Source organism: Physella acuta, unplaced genomic scaffold (assembly GCF_028476545.2).
Source record: "Physella acuta isolate Inbredline_101_S28 unplaced genomic scaffold, ASM2847654v3 ptg001199l, whole genome shotgun sequence".
NCBI lineage: Eukaryota > Metazoa > Mollusca > Gastropoda > Physidae > Physella > Physella acuta.
In genome coordinates, this window is record NW_026732716.1 from 242933 (window position 1) to 268588 (window position 25656).

A 25656-nucleotide genomic window follows, 5' to 3' on the forward strand; every position below is an offset into this window, starting at 1 on the left:
TGATGGTGGTGTACTAGATGAGCCTGGTGTGCTTGAAGATGCAGGTGTGGTTGAAGTGCCTGGAGTACTTGATGAAACGGGTGTGCTTGTTGATTGTGGTGTACTTGGTGTGACTGACGAACCAGGTGTGCTTGATGATCCTGGTGTACTTGATGAGCCTGGTGTACTAGATGATCCTGGTGTGCTTGATGATCCTGGTGTACTAGATGAGCCAGGTGTGCTTGAAGAACCAGGTGTACTTGATGAACCAGGTGTGCTTGTTGATGGTGGTGTACTAGATGAGCCTGGTGTGCTTGAAGATGCAGGTGTGGTTGAAGTGCCTGGAGTACTTGATGAAACGGGTGTGCTTGTTGATTGTGGTGTACTTGGTGTGACTGACGAACCAGGTGTGCTTGATGATCCTGGTGTACTTGATGAGCCTGGTGTACTAGATGATCCTGGTGTGCTTGATGATCCTGGTGTACTAGATGAGCCAGGTGTGCTTGAAGAACCAGGTGTACTTGATGAACCAGGTGTGCTTGTTGATGGTGGTGTACTAGATGAGCCTGGTGTGCTTGAAGATGCAGGTGTGGTTGAAGTGCCTGGAGTACTTGATGAAACGGGTGTGCTTGTTGATTGTGGTGTACTTGGTGTGACTGACGAACCAGGTGTGCTTGATGATCCTGGTGTACTTGATGAGCCTGGTGTACTAGATGATCCTGGTGTGCTTGATGATCCTGGTGTACTAGATGAGCCAGGTGTGCTTGAAGAACCAGGTGTACTTGATGAACCAGGTGTGCTTGTTGATGGTGGTGTACTAGATGAGCCTGGTGTGCTTGAAGATGCAGGTGTGGTTGAAGTGCCTGGAGTACTTGATGAAACGGGTGTGCTTGTTGATTGTGGTGTACTTGGTGTGACTGACGAACCAGGTGTGCTTGATGATCCTGGTGTACTTGATGAGCCTGGTGTACTAGATGATCCTGGTGTGCTTGATGATCCTGGTGTACTAGATGAGCCAGGTGTGCTTGAAGAACCAGGTGTACTTGATGAACCAGGTGTGCTTGTTGATGGTGGTGTACTAGATGAGCCTGGTGTGCTTGAAGATGCAGGTGTGGTTGAAGTGCCTGGAGTACTTGATGAAACGGGTGTGCTTGTTGATTGTGGTGTACTTGGTGTGACTGACGAACCAGGTGTGCTTGATGATCCTGGTGTACTTGATGAGCCTGGTGTACTAGATGATCCTGGTGTGCTTGATGATCCTGGTGTACTAGATGAGCCAGGTGTGCTTGAAGAACCAGGTGTACTTGATGAACCAGGTGTGCTTGTTGATGGTGGTGTACTAGATGAGCCTGGTGTGCTTGAAGATGCAGGTGTGGTTGAAGTGCCTGGAGTACTTGATGAAACGGGTGTGCTTGTTGATTGTGGTGTACTTGGTGTGACTGACGAACCAGGTGTGCTTGATGATCCTGGTGTACTTGATGAGCCTGGTGTACTAGATGATCCTGGTGTGCTTGATGATCCTGGTGTACTAGATGAGCCAGGTGTGCTTGAAGAACCAGGTGTACTTGATGAACCAGGTGTGCTTGTTGATGGTGGTGTACTAGATGAGCCTGGTGTGCTCGAAGATGCAGGTGTGGTTGAAGTGCCTGGAGTACTTGATGAAACGGGTGTGCTTGTTGATTGTGGTGTACTTGGTGTGACTGACGAACCAGGTGTGCTTGATGATCCTGGTGTACTTGATGAGCCTGGTGTACTAGATGATCCTGGTGTGCTTGATGATCCTGGTGTACTAGATGAGCCAGGTGTGCTTGAAGAACCAGGTGTACTTGATGAACCAGGTGTGCTTGTTGATGGTGGTGTACTAGATGAGCCTGGTGTGCTTGAAGATGCAGGTGTGGTTGAAGTGCCTGGAGTACTTGATGAAACGGGTGTGCTTGTTGATTGTGGTGTACTTGGTGTGACTGACGAACCAGGTGTGCTTGATGATCCTGGTGTACTTGATGAGCCTGGTGTACTAGATGATCCTGATGTGCTTGATGATCCTGGTGTACTAGATGAGCCAGGTGTGCTTGAAGAACCAGGTGTACTTGATGAACCAGGTGTGCTTGTTGATGGTGGTGTACTAGATGAGCCTGGTGTGCTTGAAGATGCAGGTGTGGTTGAAGTGCCTGGAGTACTTGATGAAACGGGTGTGCTTGTTGATTGTGGTGTACTTGGTGTGACTGACGAACCAGGTGTGCTTGATGATCCTGGTGTACTTGATGAGCCTGGTGTACTAGATGATCCTGGTGTGCTTGATGATCCTGGTGTACTAGATGAGCCAGGTGTGCTTGAAGAACCAGGTGTACTTGATGAACCAGGTGTGCTTGTTGATGGTGGTGTACTAGATGAGCCTGGTGTGCTTGAAGATGCAGGTGTGGTTGAAGTGCCTGGAGTACTTGATGAAACGGGTGTGCTTGTTGATTGTGGTGTACTTGGTGTGACTGACGAACCAGGTGTGCTTGATGATCCTGGTGTACTTGATGAGCCTGGTGTACTAGATGATCCTGGTGTGCTTGATGATCCTGGTGTACTAGATGAGCCAGGTGTGCTTGAAGAACCAGGTGTACTTGATGAACCAGGTGTGCTTGTTGATGGTGGTGTACTAGATGAGCCTGGTGTGCTTGAAGATGCTGGTGTGGTTGAAGTGCCTGGAGTACTTGATGAAACGGGTGTGCTTGTTGATTGTGGTGTACTTGGTGTGACTGACGAACCAGGTGTGCTTGATGATCCTGGTGTACTTGATGAGCCTGGTGTACTAGATGATCCTGGTGTGCTTGATGATCCTGGTGTACTAGATGAGCCAGGTGTGCTTGAAGAACCAGGTGTACTTGATGAACCAGGTGTGCTTGTTGATGGTGGTGTACTAAATGAGCCTGGTGTGCTTGAAGATGCAGGTGTGGTTGAAGTGCCTGGAGTACTTGATGAAACGGGTGTGCTTGTTGATTGTGGTGTACTTGGTGTGACTGACGAACCAGGTGTGCTTGATGATCCTGGTGTACTTGATGAGCCTGGTGTACTAGATGATCCTGGTGTGCTTGATGATCCTGGTGTACTAGATGAGCCAGGTGTGCTTGAAGAACCAGGTGTACTTGATGAACCAGGTGTGCTTGTTGATGGTGGTGTACTAGATGAGCCTGGTGTGCTTGAAGATGCAGGTGTGGTTGAAGTGCCTGGAGTACTTGATGAAACGGGTGTGCTTGTTGATTGTGGTGTACTTGGTGTGACTGATGAACCAGGTGTGCTTGATGATCCTGGTGTACTTGATGAGCCTGGTGTACTAGATGATCCTGGTGTGCTTGATGATCCTGGTGTACTAGATGAGCCAGGTGTGCTTGAAGAACCAAGTGTACTTGATGAACCAGGTGTGCTTGTTGATGGTGGTGTACTAGATGAGCCTGGTGTGCTTGAAGATGCAGGTGTGGTTGAAGTGCCTGGAGTACTTGATGAAACGGGTGTGCTTGTTGATTGTGGTGTACTTGGTGTGACTGACGAACCAGGTGTGCTTGATGATCCTGGTGTACTTGATGAGCCTGGTGTACTAGATGATTCTGGTGTGCTTGATGATCCTGGTGTACTAGATGAGCCAGCTGTGCTCGAAGAACCAGGTGTACTTGATGAACCTGGTGTGCTTGTTGATGGTGGTGTACTAGATGAACCGGGTGTGCTTGAAGATGCAGGTATGGTTGAAGTGCCCGGAGTACTTGATGAAACGGGTGTGCTTGCTGATTGTGGTGTACTTGGTGTGACTGACGAACCAGGTGTGCTTGATGATCCTGGTGAACTTGACGAGCCTGGTGTACTAGATGATCCTGGTGTGCTTGATGATCCTGGTGTACTAGATGAGCCAGGTGTGCTTGAAGAACCAGGTGTACTTGATGAACTAGGTGTGCTTGTCGATGGTGGTGTACTAGATGAGCCTGGTGTGCTTGAAGATGCAGGTGTGGTTGAAGTGCCTGGTGTACTTGATGAGCCTGGTGTACTAGATGATCCTGGTGTACTAGATGATCCTGGTGTACTAGATGAGCCATGTGTGCTTGAAGAACCAGGCGTACTTGACGAACCAGGTGTGCTCATTGAAGGTGTACTAGATGACCCTGGTGAACTTGATATACCAGGTGTATTTGTAAAGCTTGCAGTTGTATACAATTGACCAGTGGTGGAAAATAAAGGTGTTATAAGCGTTGGTGTAGTAGTTTGAAAAGGATAAGTTGGAGAAAATGTTTCAAGAGTAGTAAAAAATTCAGAGGTTGTAGATGTGACTATTTGAGTAGTAACAAAAGGTGTAGTGTTTGTTTCTGAAGAAACTGGTGTAATTGAAGAACTAGGTGTATTTGATGAACCAGGTGTGCTTGTTGATGGTGGTGTACTTGGTGTGACTGACGAACCAGGTGTGCTTGATGATCCTGGTGTACTTGATGAACCTGGTGTACTAAATGATCCTGGTGTGCTTGATGATCCTGGTGTACTAGATGAGCCAGGTGTGCTTGAAGAACCAGGTGTACTCGATGAACCAGGTGTGCTTGTTGATGGTGGTGTACTAGATGAGCCTGGTGTGCTTGAAGATGCAGGTGTGGTTGAAGTGCCTGGAGTACTTGATGAAACGGGTGTGCTTGTTGATTGTGGTGTACTTGGTGTGACTGACGAACCAGGTGTGCTTGATGATCCTGGTGTACTTGATGAGCCTGGTGTACTAGATGATCCTGGTGTGCTTGATGATCCTGGTGTACTAGATGAGCCAGGTGTGCTTGAAGAACCAGGTGTACTTGATGAACCAGGTGTGCTTGTTGATGGTGGTGTACTAGATGAGCCTGGTGTGCTTGAAGATGCAGGTGTGGTTGAAGTGCCTGGAGTACTTGATGAAACGGGTGTGCTTGTTGATTGTGGTGTACTTGGTGTGACTGACGAACCAGGTGTGCTTGATGATCCTGGTGTACTTGATGAGCCTGGTGTACTAGATGATCCTGGTGTGCTTGATGATCCTGGTGTACTAGATGAGCCAGGTGTGCTTGAAGAACCAGGTGTACTTGATGAACCAGGTGTGCTTGTTGATGGTGGTGTACTAGATGAGCCTGGTGTGCTTGAAGATGCAGGTGTGGTTGAAGTGCCTGGAGTACTTGATGAAACGGGTGTGCTTGTTGATTGTGGTGTACTTGGTGTGACTGACGAACCAGGTGTGCTTGATGATCCTGGTGTACTTGATGAGCCTGGTGTACTAGATGATCCTGGTGTGCTTGATGATCCTGGTGTACTAGATGAGCCAGGTGTGCTTGAAGAACCAGGTGTACTTGATGAACCAGGTGTGCTTGTTGATGGTGGTGTACTAGATGAGCCTGGTGTGCTTGAAGATGCAGGTGTGGTTGAAGTGCCTGGAGTACTTGATGAAACGGGTGTGCTTGTTGATTGTGGTGTACTTGGTGTGACTGACGAACCAGGTGTGCTTGATGATCCTGGTGTACTTGATGAGCCTGGTGTACTAGATGATCCTGGTGTGCTTGATGATCCTGGTGTTCTAGATGAGCCAGGTGTGCTTGAAGAACCAGGTGTACTTGATGAACCAGGTGTGCTTGTTGATGGTGGTGTACTAGATGAGCCTGGTGTGCTTGAAGATGCAGGTGTGGTTGAAGTGCCTGGAGTACTTGATGAAACGGGTGTGCTTGTTGATTGTGGTGTACTTGGTGTGACTGACGAACCAGGTGTGCTTGATGATCCTGGTGTACTTGATGAGCCTGGTGTACTAGATGATCCTGGTGTGCTTGATGATCCTGGTGTACTAGATGAGCCAGGTGTGCTTGAAGAACCAGGTGTACTTGATGAACCAGGTGTGCTTGTTGATGGTGGTGTACTAGATGAGCCTGGTGTGCTTGAAGATGCAGGTGTGGTTGAAGCGCCTGGAGTACTTGATGAAACGGGTGTGCTTGTTGATTGTGGTGTACTTGGTGTGACTGACGAACCAGGTGTGCTTGATGATCCTGGTGTACTTGATGAGCCTGGTGTACTAGATGATCCTGGTGTGCTTGATGATCCTGGTGTACTAGATGAGCCAGGTGTGCTTGAAGAACCAGGTGTACTTGATGAACCAGGTGTGCTTGTTGATGGTGGAGTACTAGATGAGCCTGGTGTGCTTGAAGATGCAGGTGAGGTTGAAGTGCCTGGAGTACTTGATGAAACGGGTGTGCTTGTTGATTGTGGTGTACTTGGTGTGACTGACGAAGCAGGTGTGCTTGATGATCCTGGTGTACTTGATGAGCCTGGTGTACTAGATGATCCTGGTGTGCTTGATGATCCTGGTGTACTAGATGAGCCAGGTGTGCTTGAAGAACCAGGTGTACTTGATGAACCAGGTGTGCTTGTTGATGGTGGTGTACTAGATGAGCCTGGTGTGCTTGAAGATGCAGGTGTGGTTGAAGTGCCTGGAGTACTTGATGAAACGGGTGTGCTTGTTGATTGTGGTGTACTTGGTGTGACTGACGAACCAGGTGTGCTTGATGATCCTGGTGTACTTGATGAGCCTGGTGTACTAGATGATCCTGATGTGCTTGATGATCCTGGTGTACTAGATGAGCCAGGTGTGCTTGAAGAACCAGGTGTACTTGATGAACCAGGTGTGCTTGTTGATGGTGGTGTACTAGATGAGCCTGGTGTGCTTGAAGATGCAGGTGTGGTTGAAGTGCCTGGAGTACTTGATGAAACGGGTGTGCTTGTTGATTGTGGTGTACTTGGTGTGACTGACGAACCAGGTGTGCTTGATGATCCTGGTGTACTTGATGAGCCTGGTGTACTAGATGATCCTGGTGTGCTTGATGATCCTGGTGTACTAGATGAGCCAGGTGTGCTTGAAGAACCAGGTGTACTTGATGAACCAGGTGTGCTTGTTGATGGTGGTGTACTAGATGAGCCTGGTGTGCTTGAAGATGCAGGTGTGGTTGAAGTGCCTGGAGTACTTGATGAAACGGGTGTGCTTGTTGATTGTGGTGTACTTGGTGTGACTGACGAACCAGGTGTGCTTGATGATCCTGGTGTACTTGATGAGCCTGGTGTACTAGATGATCCTGGTGTGCTTGATGATCCTGGTGTACTAGATGAGCCAGGTGTGCTTGAAGAACCAGGTGTACTTGATGAACCAGGTGTGCTTGTTGATGGTGGTGTACTAGATGAGCCTGGTGTGCTTGAAGATGCAGGTGTGGTTGAAGTGCCTGGAGTACTTGATGAAACGGGTGTGCTTGTTGATTGTGGTGTACTTGGTGTGACTGACGAACCAGGTGTGCTTGATGATCCTGGTGTACTTGATGAGCCTGGTGTACTAGATGATCCTGGTGTGCTTGATGATCCTGGTGTACTAGATGAGCCAGGTGTGCTTGAAGAACCAGGTGTACTTGATGAACCAGGTGTGCTTGTTGATGGTGGTGTACTAGATGAGCCTGGCGTGCTTGAAGATGCAGGTGTGGTTGAAGTGCCTGGAGTACTTGATGAAACGGGTGTGCTTGTTGATTGTGGTGTACTTGGTGTGACTGACGAACCAGGTGTGCTTGATGATCCTGGTGTACTTGATGAGCCTGGTGTACTAGATGATCCTGGTGTGCTTGATGATCCTGGTGTACTAGATGAGCCAGGTGTGCTTGAAGAACCAGGTGTACTTGATGAACCAGGTGTGCTTGTTGATGGTGGTGTACTAGATGAGCCTGGTGTGCTTGAAGATGCAGGTGTGGTTGAAGTGCCTGGAGTACTTGATGAAACGGGTGTGCTTGTTGATTGTGGTGTACTTGGTGTGACTGACGAACCAGGTGTGCTTGATGATCCTGGTGTACTTGATGAGCCTGGTGTACTAGATGATCCTGGTGTGCTTGATGATCCTGGTGTACTAGATGAGCCAGGTGTGCTTGAAGAACCAGGTGTACTTGATGAACCAGGTGTGCTTGTTGATGGTGGTGTACTAGATGAGCCTGGTGTGCTTGAAGATGCAGGTGTGGTTGAAGTGCCTGGAGTACTTGATGAAACGGGTGTGCTTGTTGATTGTGGTGTACTTGGTGTGACTGACGAACCAGGTGTGCTTGATGATCCTGGTGTACTTGATGAGCCTGGTGTACTAGATGATCCTGGTGTGCTTGATGATCCTGGTGTACTAGATGAGCCAGGTGTGCTTGAAGAACCAGGTGTACTTGATGAACCAGGTGTGCTTGTTGATGGTGGTGTACTAGATGAGCCTGGTGTGCTTGAAGATGCAGGTGTGGTTGAAGTGCCTGGAGTACTTGATGAAACGGGTGTGCTTGTTGATTGTGGTGTACTTGGTGTGACTGACGAACCAGGTGTGCTTGATGATCCTGGTGTACTTGATGAGCCTGGTGTACTAGATGATCCTGGTGTGCTTGATGATCCTGGTGTACTAGATGAGCCAGGTGTGCTTGAAGAACCAGGTGTACTTGATGAACCAGGTGTGCTTGTTGATGGTGGTGTACTAGATGAGCCTGGTGTGCTTGAAGATGCAGGTGTGGTTGAAGTGCCTGGAGTACTTGATGAAACGGGTGTGCTTGTTGATTGTGGTGTACTTGGTGTGACTGACGAACCAGGTGTGCTTGATGATCCTGGTGTACTTGATGAGCCTGGTGTACTAGATGATCCTGGTGTGCTTGATGATCCTGGTGTACTAGATGAGCCAGGTGTGCTTGAAGAATCAGGTGTACTTGATGAACCAGGTGTGCTTGTTGATGGTGGTGTACTAGATGAGCCTGGTGTGCTTGAAGATGCAGGTGTGGTTGAAGTGCCTGGAGTACTTGATGAAACGGGTGTGCTTGTTGATTGTGGTGTACTTGGTGTGACTGACGAACCAGGTGTGCTTGATGATCCTGGTGTACTTGATGAGCCTGGTGTACTAGATGATCCTGGTGTGCTTGATGATCCTGGTGTACTAGATGAGCCAGGTGTGCTTGAAGAACCAGGTGTACTTGATGAACCAGGTGTGCTTGTTGATGGTGGTGTACTAGATGAGCCTGGTGTGCTTGAAGATGCAGGTGTGGTTGAAGTGCCTGGAGTACTTGATGAAATGGGTGTGCTTGTTGATTGTGGTGTACTTGGTGTGACTGACGAACCAGGTGTGCTTGACGATCCTGGTGTACTTGATGAGCCTGGTGTACTAGATGATCCTGGTGTGCTTGATGATCCTGGTGTACTAGATGAGCCAGGTGTGCTTGAAGAACCAGGTGTACTTGATGAACCAGGTGTGCTTGTTGATGGTGGTGTACTAGATGAGCCTGGTGTGCTTGAAGATGCAGGTGTGGTTGAAGTGCCTGGAGAACTTGATGAAACGGGTGTGCTTGTTGATTGTGGTGTACTTGGTGTGACTGACGAACCAGGTGTGCTTGATGATCCTGGTGTACTTGATGAGCCTGGTGTACTAGATGATCCTGGTGTGCTTGATGATCCTGGTGTACTAGATGAGCCAGGTGTGCTTGAAGAACCAGGTGTACTTGATGAACCAGGTGTGCTTGTTGATGGTGGTGTACTAGATGAGCCTGGTGTGCTTGAAGATGCAGGTGTGGTTGAAGTGCCTGGAGTACTTGATGAAACGGGTGTGCTTGTTGATTGTGGTGTACTTGGTGTGACTGACGAACCAGGTGTGCTTGATGATCCTGGTGTACTTGATGAGCCTGGTGTACTAGATGATCCTGGTGTGCTTGATGATCCTGGTGTACTAGATGAGCCAGGTGTGCTTGAAGAACCAGGTGTACTTGATGAACCAGGTGTGCTTGTTGATGGTGGTGTACTAGATGAGCCTGGTGTGCTTGAAGATGCAGGTGTGGTTGAAGTGCCTGGAGTACTTGATGAAACGGGTGTGCTTGTTGATTGTGGTGTACTTGGTGTGACTGACGAACCAGGTGTGCTTGATGATCCTGGTGTACTTGATGAGCCTGGTGTACTAGATGATCCTGGTGTGCTTGATGATCCTGGTGTACTAGATGAGCCAGGTGTGCTTGAAGAACCAGGTGTACTTGATGAACCAGGTGTGCTTGTTGATGGTGGTGTACTAGATGAGCCTGGTGTGCTTGAAGATGCAGGTGTGGTTGAAGTGCCTGGAGTACTTGATGAAACGGGTGTGCTTGTTGATTGTGGTGTACTTGGTGTGACTGACGAACCAGGTGTGCTTGATGATCCTGGTGTACTTGATGAGCCTGGTGTACTAGATGATCCTGGTGTGCTTGATGATCCTGGTGTACTAGATGAACCAAGTGTGCTTGTTGATGGTGGTGTACTAGATGAGCCAGGTGTACTAGAAGTTCCTGGTGTGCTTGATAATCCTGGTGTACTAGATGAGCCAGGTGTGTTTGAAGAACCAGGTGTACTTGATGAACCAGGTGTGCTTATTGATGGTGGTGTACTAGATGAGCCTGGTGTGCTTGAAGATGCAGGTGTGGTTGAAGTGCCTGGAGTACTTGATGAAACAGGTGTGCTTGTTGATGGTGGTGTACTTGGTGTGACTGACGAACCAGGTGTGCTTGATGATCCTGATGTGCTTGATGATCCTGGTGTGCTTGATGATCCTGGTGTACTAGATGAGCCAGGTGTGATTGCTGATGTTCCGGGTGTACTAGCTGATCCTGGTGTACTTGATGAGCCAGGTGTACTAGAAGATCCTGTTGTGCTTGATGATCCTGGTGTACTAGATGAGCCAGGTGTACTAGAAGATCCTGGTGTGCTTGATGATCCTGGTGTACTAGATGAGCCAGGTGTGCTTGAAGAGCCAGGTGTACTTGATGAACCAGGTGTGATTCCTGATGTTCCGGGTGTACTTGATGATCCTGGTGTACTAGATGAGCCAGGTGTACTAGATGAGCCTGGTGTGCTTGATGATCCTGGTGTACTAGATGATCCTGGTGTGCTTGATGATCCTGGTGTACTAGATGAGCCAGGTGTGCTTGAAGAACCAGGTGTACTTGATGAACCAGGTGTGATTCCTGATGTTCCGGGTGTACTTGATGATCCTGGTGTACTAGATGAGCCAGGTGTACTAGATGAGCCTGGTGTGCTTGAAGATGCAGGTGTGGTTGAAGTGCCTGGAGTACTTAATGAAACAGGTGTGCTTGTTGATGGTGGTGTACTAGATGATCCTGATGTGCTTGATGATCCTGGTGTGCTTGATGATCCTGGTGTACTAGATGAGCCAGGTGTGATTGCTGATGTTCCGGGTGTACTAGATGATCCTGGTGTACTTGATGAGCCAGGTGTACTAGAAGATCCTGTTGTGCTTGATGATCCTGGTGTACTAGATGAGCCAGGTGTACTAGAAGATCCTGGTGTGCTTGATGATCCTGGTGTACTAGATGAGCCAGGTGTGCTTGAAGAGCCAGGTGTACTTGATGAACCAGGTGTGATTCCTGATGTTCCGGGTGTACTAGATGATCCTGGTGTACTTGATGAGCCAGGTGTACTAGATGAGCCAGGTGTGCTTGAAGAACCAGGTGTACTTGATGAACCAGGTGTGATTCCTGATGTTCCGGGTGTACTTGATGATCCTGGTGTACTAGATGAGCCAGGTGTACTAGATGAGCCTGGTGTGCTTGATGATCCTGGTGTACTAGATGATCCTGGTGTGCTTGATGATCCTGGTGTACTAGATGAGCCAGGTGTGCTTGAAGAACCAGGTGTACTTGATGAACCAGGTGTGATTCCTGATGTTCCGGGTGTACTTGATGATCCTGGTGTACTAGATGAGCCAGGTGTACTAGATGAGCCTGGTGTACTTGATGAGCCTGGTGTACTAGATGATCCTGGTGTGCTTGATGATCCTGGTGTACTAGATGAGCCAGGTGTGCTTGAAGAACCAGGTGTACTTGATGAACCAGGTGTGCTTGTTGATGGTGGTGTACTAGATGAGCCTGGTGTGCTTGAAGATGCAGGTGTGGTTGAAGTGCCTGGAGTACTTGATGAAACGGGTGTGCTTGTTGATTGTGGTATACTTGGTGTGACTGACGAACCAGGTGTGCTTGATGATCCTGGTGTACTTGATGAGCCTGGTGTACTAGATGATCCTGGTGTGCTTGATGATCCTGGTGTACTAGATGAGCCAGGTGTGCTTGAAGAACCAGGTGTACTTGATGAACCAGGTGTGCTTGTTGATGGTGGTGTACTAGATGAGCCTGGTGTGCTTGAAGATGCAGGTGTGGTTGAAGTGCCTGGAGTACTTGATGAAACGGGTGTGCTTGTTGATTGTGGTGTACTTGGTGTGACTGACGAACCAGGTGTGCTTGATGATCCTGGTGTACTTGATGAGCCTGGTGTACTAGATGATCCTGGTGTGCTTGATGATCCTGGTGTACTAGATGAGCCAGGTGTGCTTGAAGAACCAGGTGTACTTGATGAACCAGGTGTGCTTGTTGATGGTGGTGTACTAGATGAGCCTGGTGTGCTTGAAGATGCAGGTGTGGTTGAAGTGCCTGGAGTACTTGATGAAACGGGTGTGCTTGTTGATTGTGGTGTACTTGGTGTGACTGACGAACCAGGTGTGCTTGATGATCCTGGTGTACTTGATGAGCCTGGTGTACTAGATGATCCTGGTGTGCTTGATGATCCTGGTGTACTAGATGAGCCAGGTGTGCTTGAAGAACCAGGTGTACTTGATGAACCAGGTGTGCTTGTTGATGGTGGTGTACTAGATGAGCCTGGTGTGCTTGAAGATGCAGGTGTGGTTGAAGTGCCTGGAGTACTTGATGAAACGGGTGTGCTTGTTGATTGTGGTGTACTTGGTGTGACTGACGAACCAGGTGTGCTTGATGATCCTGGTGTACTTGATGAGCCTGGTGTACTAGATGATCCTGGTGTGCTTGATGATCCTGGTGTACTAGATGAGCCAGGTGTGCTTGAAGAACCAGGTGTACTTGATGAACCAGGTGTGCTTGTTGATGGTGGTGTACTAGATGAGCCTGGTGTGCTTGAAGATGCAGGTGTGGTTGAAGTGCCTGGAGTACTTGATGAAACGGGTGTGCTTGTTGATTGTGGTGTACTTGGTGTGACTGACGAACCAGGTGGGCTTGATGATCCTGGTGTACTTGATGAGCCTGGTGTACTAGATGATCCTGGTGTGCTTAATGATCCTGGTGTACTAGATGAACCAGGTGTGCTTGTTGATGGTGGTGTACTAGATGAGCCAGCTGTACTAGAAGTTCCTGGTGTGCTTGATGATCCTGGTGTACTAGATGAGCCAGGTGTGCTTGAAGAACCAGGTGTACTTGATGAACCAGGTGTGCTTATTGATGGTGGTGTACTAGATGAGCCTGGTGTGCTTGAAGATGCAGGTGTGGTTGAAGTGCCTGGAGTACTTGATGAAACAGGTGTGCTTGTTGATGGTGGTGTACTAGATGATCCTGATGTGCTTGATGATCCTGGTGTGCTTGATGATCCTGGTGTACTAGATGAGCCAGGTGTGATTGCTGATGTTCCGGGTGTACTAGATGATCCTGGTGTACTTGATGAGCCAGGTGTACTAGAAGATCCTGTTGTGCTTGATGATCCTGGTGTACTAGATGAGCCAGGTGTACTAGAAGATCCTGGTGTGCTTGATGATCCTGGTGTACTAGATGAGCCAGGTGTGCTTGAAGAGCCAGGTGTACTTGATGAGCCAGGTGTGATTCCTGATGTTCCGGGTGTACTAGATGATCCTGGTGTACTTGATGAGCCAGGTGTACTAGATGAGCCAGGTGTGCTTGAAGAACCAGGTGTACTTGATGAACCAGGTGTGATTCCTGATGTTCCGGGTGTACTTGATGATCCTGGTGTACTAGATGAGCCAGGTGTACTAGATGATCCTGGTGTGCTTGATGATCCTGGTTTACTAGATGAGCCAGGTGTGCTTGATGATCCTGGTGTACTAGATTGGCCTGGTATGCTTGAAGTGATTTGAGTATTTGGTGTTGCAGTTGTAGATGATGGTGTGATAACTGTTTGTATTGTTGTATCTGGAGTAACTAAAATTAAATGAAAGAAAATACATTTATTCTTTAAAGTATAAATTGGTGATCTTACTGCTAATAATAAACAAATTATGAAATATCCAATTATAAATATTCTTTAAAATTTGGCTACAACTGGTCTAAAATGTTACGATTAAATTTACAAATGTAAAATAATTGTTTGACTTACAGCAGTCAGCTGGTGGACAGGGAGAGAGACAAGGATGTTCAAAATCATCTAAACAAACTCCATTACAGAAGCCAAGCAAGCAATCATCTGGTGGAAAATCAATAGGTCACCATTAGGAAAGATGTTTTAATTGCCTGGCTTTCAAATAAACATTTATATGCATTATATCATGATAATTTCAGCTTGAGTTGATAAATGTTTATATACATTATATCATGATCACTTTATCTTTAGTTGACAATCACACTCATCTTCCTTTGAGGTATAACTATTTGTAACTGATGCATGTTTTTGCGACACTTTACTTTTAAAATGTTGCATTGCGACACTTTACTTTAAAAATGTTGCATTTGCTTGGATTTATGTACTAGTACCCATAGATGATCCCCCTTCAACTGCGATTTCCCGTAACACAATAAGAGAAAGTTGGAGATCATGAAAACACTATTAGCTTATACAGCAATCTACCTGTTTAAGTAGCAAGTTTTGTAGCACTTAATTTGTAGGTTAAGAAAGAAAATTCTTGTCATGGTTTACATACTTAAAGGGGGTGTGCTTTGTGATTCAGGTGTGCTAGATGACCCAGGTGTGCTAGATGATCCAGGTGTGCTAGATGACCCAGGTGTGCTAGATGATCCAGGTGTGCTAGATGATCCAGGTGTGTTAGATGACCCAGGTGTGCTAGATGATCCAGGTGTGCTAGATGATCCAGGTGTGCTAGATGATCCAGGTGTGCTAGATGATCCAGGTGTACTTGATGACACTTGTGTACTTGGTATTATAGTTGTACTTGAAGGAGTGATAACTGTTTCTACTGTTGTATCTGGACTTGTAACTAGTATAAAACAGAAGAAAAAGACAGCGGCAATATATCAATCTAGGCTTATATCAAAATAGCCAGCAATCTTATTTTGATGCAGAGTTTATATTTTTGTTATTACTGAATATAAACTTTTCACATGATTCTTTTTTTTTTGGTGTGGTAGACAAATATTATTTTCAGCAAAATAATTGTATAAAAAATTTGGTTATGTTGTACTGTCTACCAAAACACATATGGGGAAAATACAACCATTAGAATTTTTTATAACTGTGTATGCATGTAATGATGAATAATTTTACAGCTTTTGATTTCAAATAATTGGTAATTAAAAGATATAACCTTATTAAATTTTAAAGATTTATGTACATTTTGTATTATTACTTAAGTTTAAAAGAAAAAAACACAGCAGGTTTGACTTACAGCAGTCAGCTGGTGGACAGGGAGAGAGACAAGGATGTTCAAAATCATCTAAACAAACTCCATTACAGAAGCCAAGCAAGCAATCATCTGGTGGAAAATCAATAGGTCACCATTAGGAAAGATGTTTTAATTGCCTGGCTTTCAAATAAACATTTATATACATTATATCATGATAATTTCAGCTTTAGTTGATAAATGTTTATATACATTATATCATGATCACTTCAGCTTTAGTTGATAAATGTTTATATACATTATATCATGATATAAGTTGATAAATGTTTATATACATTATATCATGATCACTTCAGCTTCTGTTGACAAACAATCTCATTTTCTTTTGGAAGTTAAATTTGTTCTATCTGGTAGTTGTTTTTAGTGATACACTATACAATCAATAATAAAATACTAATTGTACTGTTTTTTGCTTAATATTCTCTCAGCTTACAAAATGAAAAATAAAACTATCATTCAGTATTATGCTCCACTCCTTGTTAAAGATTATATATTGTATCACTAAGCTATGTTGTCTTTATTTAAAAGTTATTGACTATGTTAGCAACTGGACAATTAATGTTATATTTTTTTATTTGTGTTACACACTGGTGAAGTGTCTATAGTTTATCACCATCTAGAACTAAAGTAGGTTTACAAAGTTCCAAATATCTTATCATGTTTTCTTTGGCAACCTTTAATGCTGTGGTGTATGTTACCAGTGTGATGGGAACAGCTTTGCATACCTGATGGTCAAGTCAGACCATGATACCCACCATAAAAGATGAAATTACTGGACAACAAGCCCCAGTAAGTGGCCACATATTTCAGTGTAAGTAGATTCTGCACAATTGCTGCTAAAACTCACTACAACACAAATGGAGTCTAGTAACCTAGCTAAGAACTTATTGACTAATTTAACCTGATGAGCCTAAACATCATTCATTCAACAAAATATGTATAGAGTATTATCAGGGATAGTGGGGAGGGTGAGGTTAGGTGGTAGAGCATTTGGTTGCTGACTAGCTGATCCTTCTCCATAGCACCAGTTCTTATAAAAAACATAGAGGGTATAAACAAGTGGTGGGGTGATAGCCATAGTGTAGAGCAGGGGTCTCCAAACTTTTCAGTACGAGGGGCGAATTAACTATCAAATTTTAGTTCAGGGGCCAGTTTCTTCCAGGCATGTCTTTGATTTTTCTGGGCAAAGTTCCTCAGACATCACCAACAAACAATTTTTCCTTGGACAAAAAGATCTCCGCGGGCTGCAGTTTGGAGACCCCTGGTGTAGAGTATCGTATTCTGTTTAAAACAGAAAGCTCATGACATATCAGCATGGGTAAGAAGGACATTTGGGGATAAACATATTTCTATCTGTCAAGGTTTTTGTTTAAAGTGATTCGGGTATGCTTGAGGTACCTGGTGTGCTTGATGATCCAGGTGTGCTTGAAGAGCCAGGTGTGCTTAAAGAACCAGGTGTGCTTGATGAACCAGGTGTGCTTGTTGATGGTGGTGTACTAGATGAGCCTGGTGTGCTTGATGATTCAGGTGTGCTTGATGATTCAGGTGTGCTTGAAGAACCTGGTGTACCTGATGATCCAGGTGTGCTTGATGATCCAGGTGTGCTTGATGATTCAGGTGTGCTTGGTGATCCAGGTGTGCTTGATGATCCAGGTGTGCTTGGTGAACCAGGAGGAGGAGGAGTTACAATAGTTTCCACTGTTCTGTTTGGTGTTGTAACTGAAACAAACATTTTTTATAGTAGGCTTAACACGTACTACCTTTTAATTTACTTTTAAAATAATTCGTCTTCAGTGATTGCTACAAATATGTTGACAAATCAATTTTACAATCAATGTTTACAGTCAAAAGTATAACAAAGCTCCTATAGTGATCTCAAAATGTGTGATAAAGCTGTCTTGAAGGAAGAATTGAGGCGGGTGGAACAATTGCCATTTATGATGAAATAAGGGAGTGAACAATTTAACTATGCTGAACTTATGAAGGCTAATGGTGTTACAAGGATATATAAAACCAAAATTTGTTACATTTGTAAAACTAGTCAAAAGATAGCTATCAGGAAAATAACTAATTTTGACAATTCTAAAACAAGTTCACCTAATACTTTTCTTTTTTAATAAACAACAATTTTAATTTAAAATAGACATTTATTTGAAGAAAAAAAATAATTATCTGCAAAAAGTTCGATAGTATACAACTAGAAATAAATAAATGCATAAGTAGGTGTATAAATAAATACATACATGGAAATATGAAAAATGAGCTTGTTTCATTTTAAAATTACAAGTCTTTAACTTACAGCAATCACTTGGTGGACAAGGTGAACTGCAAACATTGTCAAAATCATCTAAACATTCACCATTGCAGTAGCCAAGAGTGCAGTTATCTACGGTTAACAGACAGAAAAATTGGTTTGCATTTGAAACAATACAATTTTAACTAGAGAAAAAGAATTATAAGTGAGAAAAATCTTTTATTTTTAAAACATGATAAACCCTGAATATAACTCATAGCAAGTTTACTTCGATTACATGCTGATGAATGGACACAATTCTCTATCAATTTGTTTTTATTGAAATTATCATTTTCTTTTATAAGTAGTCACAGCAAAGTGAGATGCTATTTTAAACTGTTTACTTCAAGTATTAATGTTTTTTTCCTAGAACCATTTTTTCTGTAATTGTTCTAACACTGGTTTTACTCATTAATTAAGATAAAAAATATGGAAGCTTTCTCATTTTCTATGGTTAATAAACTTGTTTTTAATACCTTTTTCCCCTCAATGAAGTGTGTTTTTCAGCACAAAAGCTTTAATAAATTTGTTGGTAAAATTTTTTATAGGAAGTAAATTAGTATAGTTAACACTGGGGAAAAAACTTTGATTTAAGGTGTTAAATTATATTACCGAATATACTTGTTGAAGTGAATGGAGTTGTTGTTGTCAATGCTGAAAAATATTTACATAAAAACATTTACAGATGGAAAAGGAGTATATCCAATATCATATCAGTAATGATAGTGTGAAAATTTCAATTTTTATCAAATACATATGAACTTACTTGTTGGTTCATAGCAGACATCCACGTAAAATGATGATATGTTAGCGTCTGTCACAATGGAGAAATAATCAAAGATAACATTGTATTGGCCTGTGAATTCCATTGGATTTGAAGTTATGTGATGAGTCTGTAAATACAAGAATTTTTTGTTGTGTTCAATTTTCTTTAACCCATCAATATATTTTTAAAATATATTAGGTGAGATATCTAAAAATACAAATATAACTTGAGACAAAGTTTAGCTGTAAAACTCAAATAAAGTTGTAGGATTAATGTATTAGAAATCCTAGCATGCAAATACTTTTAAACAACATAAATAAACAGTTTTCCCTACTTTAACAATGACATTCCTTTCATTTGTCATAACTTTTACACAATACAAATGAACAATTTCCACTTGGAACACTTTTACACAACACAAACAAGCAATTTTCCCTAACACCAACAAGAACATTCCCTTCATTTATCACAAGTTTTACACAACACAAAAAGGGAGTTTCTACTTACATCAACCAGAACATTCCCTTCACTTGAGACAACTGTTACGGTAACGTTGGAGCCTATACCATTGTTGAGCACAAAACCAACTTGTACAAGAGTTGCTGGAACTGAACTAACAACAGAAAACACTAATGGGTTTTCTGTTCCACCATTAGGCTTCCAGCCACTTTCCAGAAATATGTTATCAACAAAGACAGAGCTGCTTTGAATTACAAGCCACTGTGATGGCCGTGTGAAGTGTGTTAGAGTATATTCACATTCTACTGGAAATAGAAAGAGAATGGAATTATAGCGTAAAGTTACATTCTACTGAAAAAATTTAAAAAGTATAAATAATAATGTCTTGTAATTTACTGAAAATCAAAGTTGTATCTCATTTTAAAATAACAAATCTAATAAAATTATTGATGAATATAAAAGACATAATATGATTTGATTTATTTGTATTTAAAATAGTTTAAAAGCAGTTTAAAATCATACCTTCCCTAATGGTAGTAGTAGAAGGTGTCACTGAAATGAAACAAAATGTAAGTTTGAATATAATTTGTTATGGGTGCTGTAGTGGAAAACATTCCATTATCACAAATAAAAACAACTCAACATTATTATAAATGCTGTAGAATAATAATTAGACAGTAAATATTTACACACTTCAACTTCTCTAAGACAAGTCTAAACAAAAGCAAATGCAGGGTTCTAAGGTTAGAATTCATAAATTATATTTTCAACAATATACCTATCTATTAATGTATATTTATGAAAAGCATGCATTAGATAAAAATACAACACACTTGTAAAAATTTAAGTCTTCAACTAATCACCAAGTGGTTTTAGTATAGTAAAGTAAAGATGAAAGTAAATTAAAGTAAAAACTTTACCACAGCCAATTTCATCAGATCCATCCCCACAGTCATCATGACCATCACAGTGGTAGTCTTTAGGTATGCAGTAGGTTTGGTTACAATGTGTTTCATTGTGAGGACAGGCTGTAGAAAACATTGCAAAAATAATATTTTTTAAATTTTTCATTATGTTTAGATAGGTTAATTTAACATACAGATTCTATTCTAATAAAATAATATAATTAAATCAGCTTTGTAAAATGTCTGATCTATCACAGGAGCATAGTTCTTCCAATAAAATAAAATCAGCTTTCTAAAACGTTTGTTAGGAACAACATAGGCCTACTTACGCTGACAATCAAGTTCATCTTCACCGTACCAACAGTCTAGATTCCCATCACAAAGAAAAGACTCATCTATGCAATAGTTACTTTCAGGACATTTGTAGGACCCATTCGGACATTCAATATCTTTAAAAAAAAGTGAGTCATTAGGTCTATCGGACATGTTATTTAGAAAACTAACAAAAATACTTAATATCAAACTATTACTACACTACTAAATAATTTTTTTTTATAGATGTTAGGAATTTTTAAAAAATCTTATTTAAAGAAAACAATTGTAGTAATTATAACTTCCCACAGTTAAAGAGAGAAAACCTACCACATTTGTCCTCATCTGAGCCATCCATGCAGTCAGTTATTTGATTGCAGACAGTCTGGTTTCCCACACACTGTCCGTTGTTACAGCTGAAGCCAGAGCAGATCTCTCCTGTAAAGAACCAGAGCTAAACTTGTGATACATGTGAGAAGTTCTACTGTAGAGAACCAGAGCTAAACTTGTGATACATGTGAGTGGAAGTTCTACTGTAGAGAACCAGAGCTAAACTTGTGATACATGTGAGAGGAAGTTCTACTGTAGAGAAGGAGAGCTACATTAAACTTGTGATACATGTGAGAGGAAGTTCTACTGTTTGAGAAGCAGAGCTAAACTTGTGATACATGTGAGAGGAAGTTCTACTGTAGAGAAGGAGAGCTACATTAAACTTGTGATACATGTGAGAGGAAGTTCTACTGTAGAGAAGCAGAGCTAAACTTGTGATACATGTGAGAGGAAGTTCTACTGTAGAGAAGCAGAGCTAAACTTGTGATACATGTGAGAGGAAGTTCTACTGTAGAGAAGCAGAGCTAAACTTGTGATACATGTGAGAGGAAGTTCTACTGTAGAGAAGCAGAGCTAAACTTGTGATACATGTGAGAGGAAGTTCTCTTGAAACCAGAAATAAAAAACAGATAACAATGTACACACTTAATGTGTACAATTCCATCTCAATGATGGTAAAACAAATGAAATATATCCACAGTTAAACTCATATTGACTTGAAATAATAAATTTTAAGGTTTTTAAAAATTCAGGAAGAATTTACTTATAAATGAATTAGACTACCCATTAACAGTCTTAATAAGCACATGTTACATTAAATTAAGTACAGTGAATATAACTTCAAAAAAAAAATAATACATGATAATTAAAAAAAACATCATTAATACTACAAGGCGAAAACATGATAAAAGCAGTTTCTCAAAAATAATTTTTAAACACAGCAATCTTGCAGTTAATCAAATGTCTACAGATTGGTGTAAAAATATATACAATTAGAATATATCTGTATTTTGATGTAAATATTTCTACAATTAGAATATACCTATATTTTGGTAAAGGGTATACTGGTATGGGTGAAGATAAAACCAACCTGAACATTCAAGCTCGTCACCACCATCTTTACACTCAGGAACTCCGTTACATTTCAGCTTGTCATTTAGGCAGTGTCCATCATTACATCGGAATTCATCCTCCTTACATTCATTTATACATGTGTCACCAGTACACAGAAGCTCTCCATCTATGCATTCACTGTTCAATTAAAAAAAAAGGTGGCGAATTAGATTTATGTTGTAGAAATGTGTTCTAAAGTTACACTGGTACAGAAAAACCTTTCACACTATACATACTAATAACTTACTGATGTTGGGGTAGGAAACATAATTTTAAAAATATATCAATCAGTTTTATTTAGCTTCTCTACTAAGAATTGGTATATTTTATGCATGTTTAAACATTTTTCTGGAACAATATCAATTCAGCACTCTAAATGCAATATATAACTAGAAACTAAAATTATACATTTTAAAAATGATTTTTACATACAGGTTGACATCCCCCCCCCCCCCCCATAATTTCAACAGTTCTTTTTTCTTTATTTAAACTGCTAAGATTACTACAAATGAGTGAAACAACATTACCAGTCTTGACAATTGATTATTGCAGACTCCCCTTGTGGGATTGTTTGACCATGTTCATCAATACATGGGCATTCAGATTTTTTAATACAAGTTGATGTTTCCATGTTGTCAACATCTTGATATGCAAAGACCATCAATGTGTTAAAACATTTTTAATGTCACATGGTAAAACCATGTCATATAGGCTTATACGATTACATCAAAATATCAAGTAATGCTTATCTTATATTTCAATATTTTAAAATAATTTAAAAACAGCATTAACAAGACCTCAATAAAAGTGTTTTTTAACAAATATTTTTTTTACTTGATTAATATTTATTTGACTAAATGTGTGCTGACCTGATCTGACATAGCCTTCAGGACAGAAGCAACCTTCAACACAAGTGAGAGATGAACAAAGGCTGTCTGTGCCATTTGCTGGGTTCTCACATGACTCAGGACATACACTGCCACAAGGCTCATAAATACTGCCATCATCACATTGCATTGCTTGAGAAGAGAACAAAAGAAGACTATTATAAAAAAAAATTCAAGAGAAAGACATATTTTAAACATAAAACACACAGGGAAAATAAGTTTTTCCTAAAATTTTTGCTTTTTCTTGGCAGTAAAGTGTTAATTATCAACAGAATTTAACAAATTAATTGTCTATTTATAAATAATGCTGACATGATAAATATTTAATCAGTGCATAGCATATCTATATAATTACATTTTAAATTACATGAAAAAAAAAACAACTAAAATAGTCATTTTGCTTGGTAAGTTTTTAATTCAGCTGAAGTGACTGTGTAACAATTATGAGAGTAATTTGTAGACTTACGACATAGTCTCTGATGTCTCCAGCGAGCAGGGGCTCCAATTCTGTTACAATGTGCAGCATAGGCACCAATAGCATCACAGAGACACTCACAGTCACCACCAATATCACAACTGAAATAAAATAGAATTTGTTGCAATACACACTTCACTGTAATAAAGATGTAAACATCTATATACCTTCATTTCAATATTAAACACATAAATAATAAATATAATTTATATATGGATGTATTTAGATTGTTTTTATTTTCCCATTGTATATTTAGAATAACATTCTGTTAAATTTTTAGCAATTACAAAAATGTTCTAATTTTTTATTTGTTAGTTTTTTGTTTAGCTCTAACCATAGGCCCTTATATTAAAACTTTAACTTTTTTTTTCAAGGCAATGTTCTGTTTCTGATACATATCTGGTTTCTATGATATTCCTAAATAATGCAGCAAATATTAATAAAAATATATGTAATGGTTTATGATAGGCAGTTGTAAGAAGTTGAAGAAAATTATCATCCTACTCTTACTTGTGCATTTATTTCATCACTGTAAACAAGAATAATCAAAACAAAATTCTTCAAGTCTTACTTGCATGACTGGGCAACACAGTTGTCATAAAAACTGACAGCTCCACCTTGTTTTCTGCATTGAGCAAAAGCTTCTCCTTCCAAAATAACTTGACATGATTTTTGTGACCATGCCTCTCGAGGGGAACCCTTTTGATAGTTAAAAATAATTGATGATAGTTCTTATCAGAACCCACATTCAGCTAGACTGGGATCCTAGCATTATAGTTATGTAGATCTAGAGATCTATTCTATAATATAATCTATATGTAGATTCTGTATTTAATAATTTATAGCATTACTTGACTACATTACATCATGAATCATGATGGGATGATAATGATAGACCAAGGGGGCAGTGTTTCTTCCAGACTTGTTTCTCCGGTGGGGGGGGGGGGCACTTGATATTTTCCAGGGGGGGGGTGGTAGACTTTCTTCGCCCCCCCCCCCCTCCCCCACGAAGAGATGCCTGGAACTGACTGATTTCACTGAGTGAAGAAACTCTGTGATCGACATCAACTTCAAGATCTCAGTCACTGCGACTTTTCCCTTCCACCCCCTCCCGTCTATAAGCAATGTGATCTAGATATATATACATTTTTAGTCTTATTTAATCAAAGGAATTTTGAACTGTGTTTTAAAATTTTAAGCCGATTGCACTTCCGAATTTTTGTCAATGTTTGTATTCTGTTTTTATTTTGGACTTTAAAACTTTAGTACATAAAAAGATAATTATAAATTACAGTAGCCGCCCCTTAAGATGCCAGATAATTATAAGCAAAACAAATACAAATATACATTTTGAAAACTAAAATACAAATTATCCAACAATATGTAGGAGAAGCTTCAGTCAAAGTGTCGCAATTTTGACTAAATGTATGGAAATAATTTGATTGCAATAAGAATAAGACGAAGCTGACAGAACTTCGTTTTTTGACCAAACATTTTAAATAAAGTTTTCATGTCTGATTCATTAAAAAATTTCAGACATTTTGCTCCGTGAGTACGGGGGTATCTCGAACAGTGTTTCTTCCAGACTTTTTTCTCCGGAGGGGCACTTGAAATTTTTTGGGGGGGGGGGGGGGGGGGGCGGGAGACTTTCTTCGGGGGGGGGCGGACACTGTTAGAAGTATATATTTTCTATATAAATTATATAAATTTCATTTCGTTCGGGGGGGGGGGGCGGTAGAATTTGTTCGGGGGGGGGGGGGGGTTTGCCCCCCCCCCCCCCGAAGAGATGCCTGGAAGAAACTCTGATCTCGAACCTTCAGACCGGGCCAACGATTATGAGAATGGTGAAAGTATACAATACTTTCTATTTATATTAAAATAAATCTTTATTTTGTTAGGGGGAGGAGAACAGTAGACGATTAGGGGGGGGGGGGTGATTTGTGAGAGGCATAAAAGAAACGCTTATCACATATCGCTGCTCAAAGTTTGATATCTAGTATTTCCTTGCAAGCTTGTCTTTCATCAATTATTAAGCGCATACAAAGAAGCCGTTCTAGTTTTTATACTTTCATTGAAGATGTCTAAATGTAATGGCTCAGGGTAAATTTGTACTTATTTTTATCCGCCGAGTAGTTCGACCCAGACATTAGGCTCACCTCACAGGAAGCAACCGTCTGCTCCTCAGTCATGGTGCACTCATCCTGGTTGACAATCCAGCTCTTAGCAAATTTGCTTAAGGTTTCTTTCTGAAGACTATCGCTTCCAACGTTGTCATCTGAGGCATCCATGTTGAAGTTGCCACATAGGCCAGAGGTCTGGTTGAACAATTTACTCGCCACTTCGATAGACAATGACAATCCTGCAAAACAAATCATCATCTACAATATCTACTGTAAAGCTGATTTTTTTTTCAAGTTATATTCTACTGGGCATGAAATATGGCCAATGAGATAAAGAAAGACAGATGGTCATCTAGCGAGAAAGTCAAACAACACTGGGGTGAAAGTGTGATAATACAAAAAGATTAAAAGGCAGGCCTAAGCTGTGTTGCATGGCGTTGAGGCAGACCTGCGGCAACTTGAAGACGTGGAATAAGAAAACTAAAACAAGTCTGAGTAGAAATGGCTGGGAATCAGATAAAAAATCTCTGCATGGCATCTAGAGCCACAGGGATGAATGGATGATCAGGTTCATACATCAAACTGAAAAC

At 41.6% G+C, this 25656-nt stretch overlaps 1 protein-coding gene across 1 annotated transcript in view; it reads right to left on the reverse strand.

The window, feature by feature from the left end:
- The window catches only part of LOC131957053 (uncharacterized), a gene marked incomplete at its 3' end in the record, with an annotated part of 64193 nt that overhangs the window by 11676 nt on the left and 26861 nt on the right, over positions 1–25656 (reverse strand). Inside the window, exons 24-45 of the mRNA XM_059321755.1 lie at positions 25103–25305; positions 23518–23645; positions 22938–23047; positions 22454–22603; positions 22112–22226; positions 21562–21722; positions 20472–20579; positions 20159–20278; positions 19845–19952; positions 19447–19476; positions 18973–19229; positions 18466–18592; positions 18312–18353; positions 17706–17792; positions 16805–17125; positions 15392–15478; positions 14690–14983; positions 14149–14235; positions 12952–13973; positions 9996–12708; positions 9261–9878; positions 4166–4280 (exon numbers count right to left, since the gene is read on the reverse strand). Coding sequence (XP_059177738.1) covers positions 4166–4280; positions 9261–9878; positions 9996–12708; positions 12952–13973; positions 14149–14235; positions 14690–14983; positions 15392–15478; positions 16805–17125; positions 17706–17792; positions 18312–18353; positions 18466–18592; positions 18973–19229; positions 19447–19476; positions 19845–19952; positions 20159–20278; positions 20472–20579; positions 21562–21722; positions 22112–22226; positions 22454–22603; positions 22938–23047; positions 23518–23645; positions 25103–25305 — 7003 coding nt within the window. The remainder of the gene's footprint in view (positions 1–4165; positions 4281–9260; positions 9879–9995; positions 12709–12951; positions 13974–14148; positions 14236–14689; positions 14984–15391; positions 15479–16804; positions 17126–17705; positions 17793–18311; positions 18354–18465; positions 18593–18972; positions 19230–19446; positions 19477–19844; positions 19953–20158; positions 20279–20471; positions 20580–21561; positions 21723–22111; positions 22227–22453; positions 22604–22937; positions 23048–23517; positions 23646–25102; positions 25306–25656) is intronic.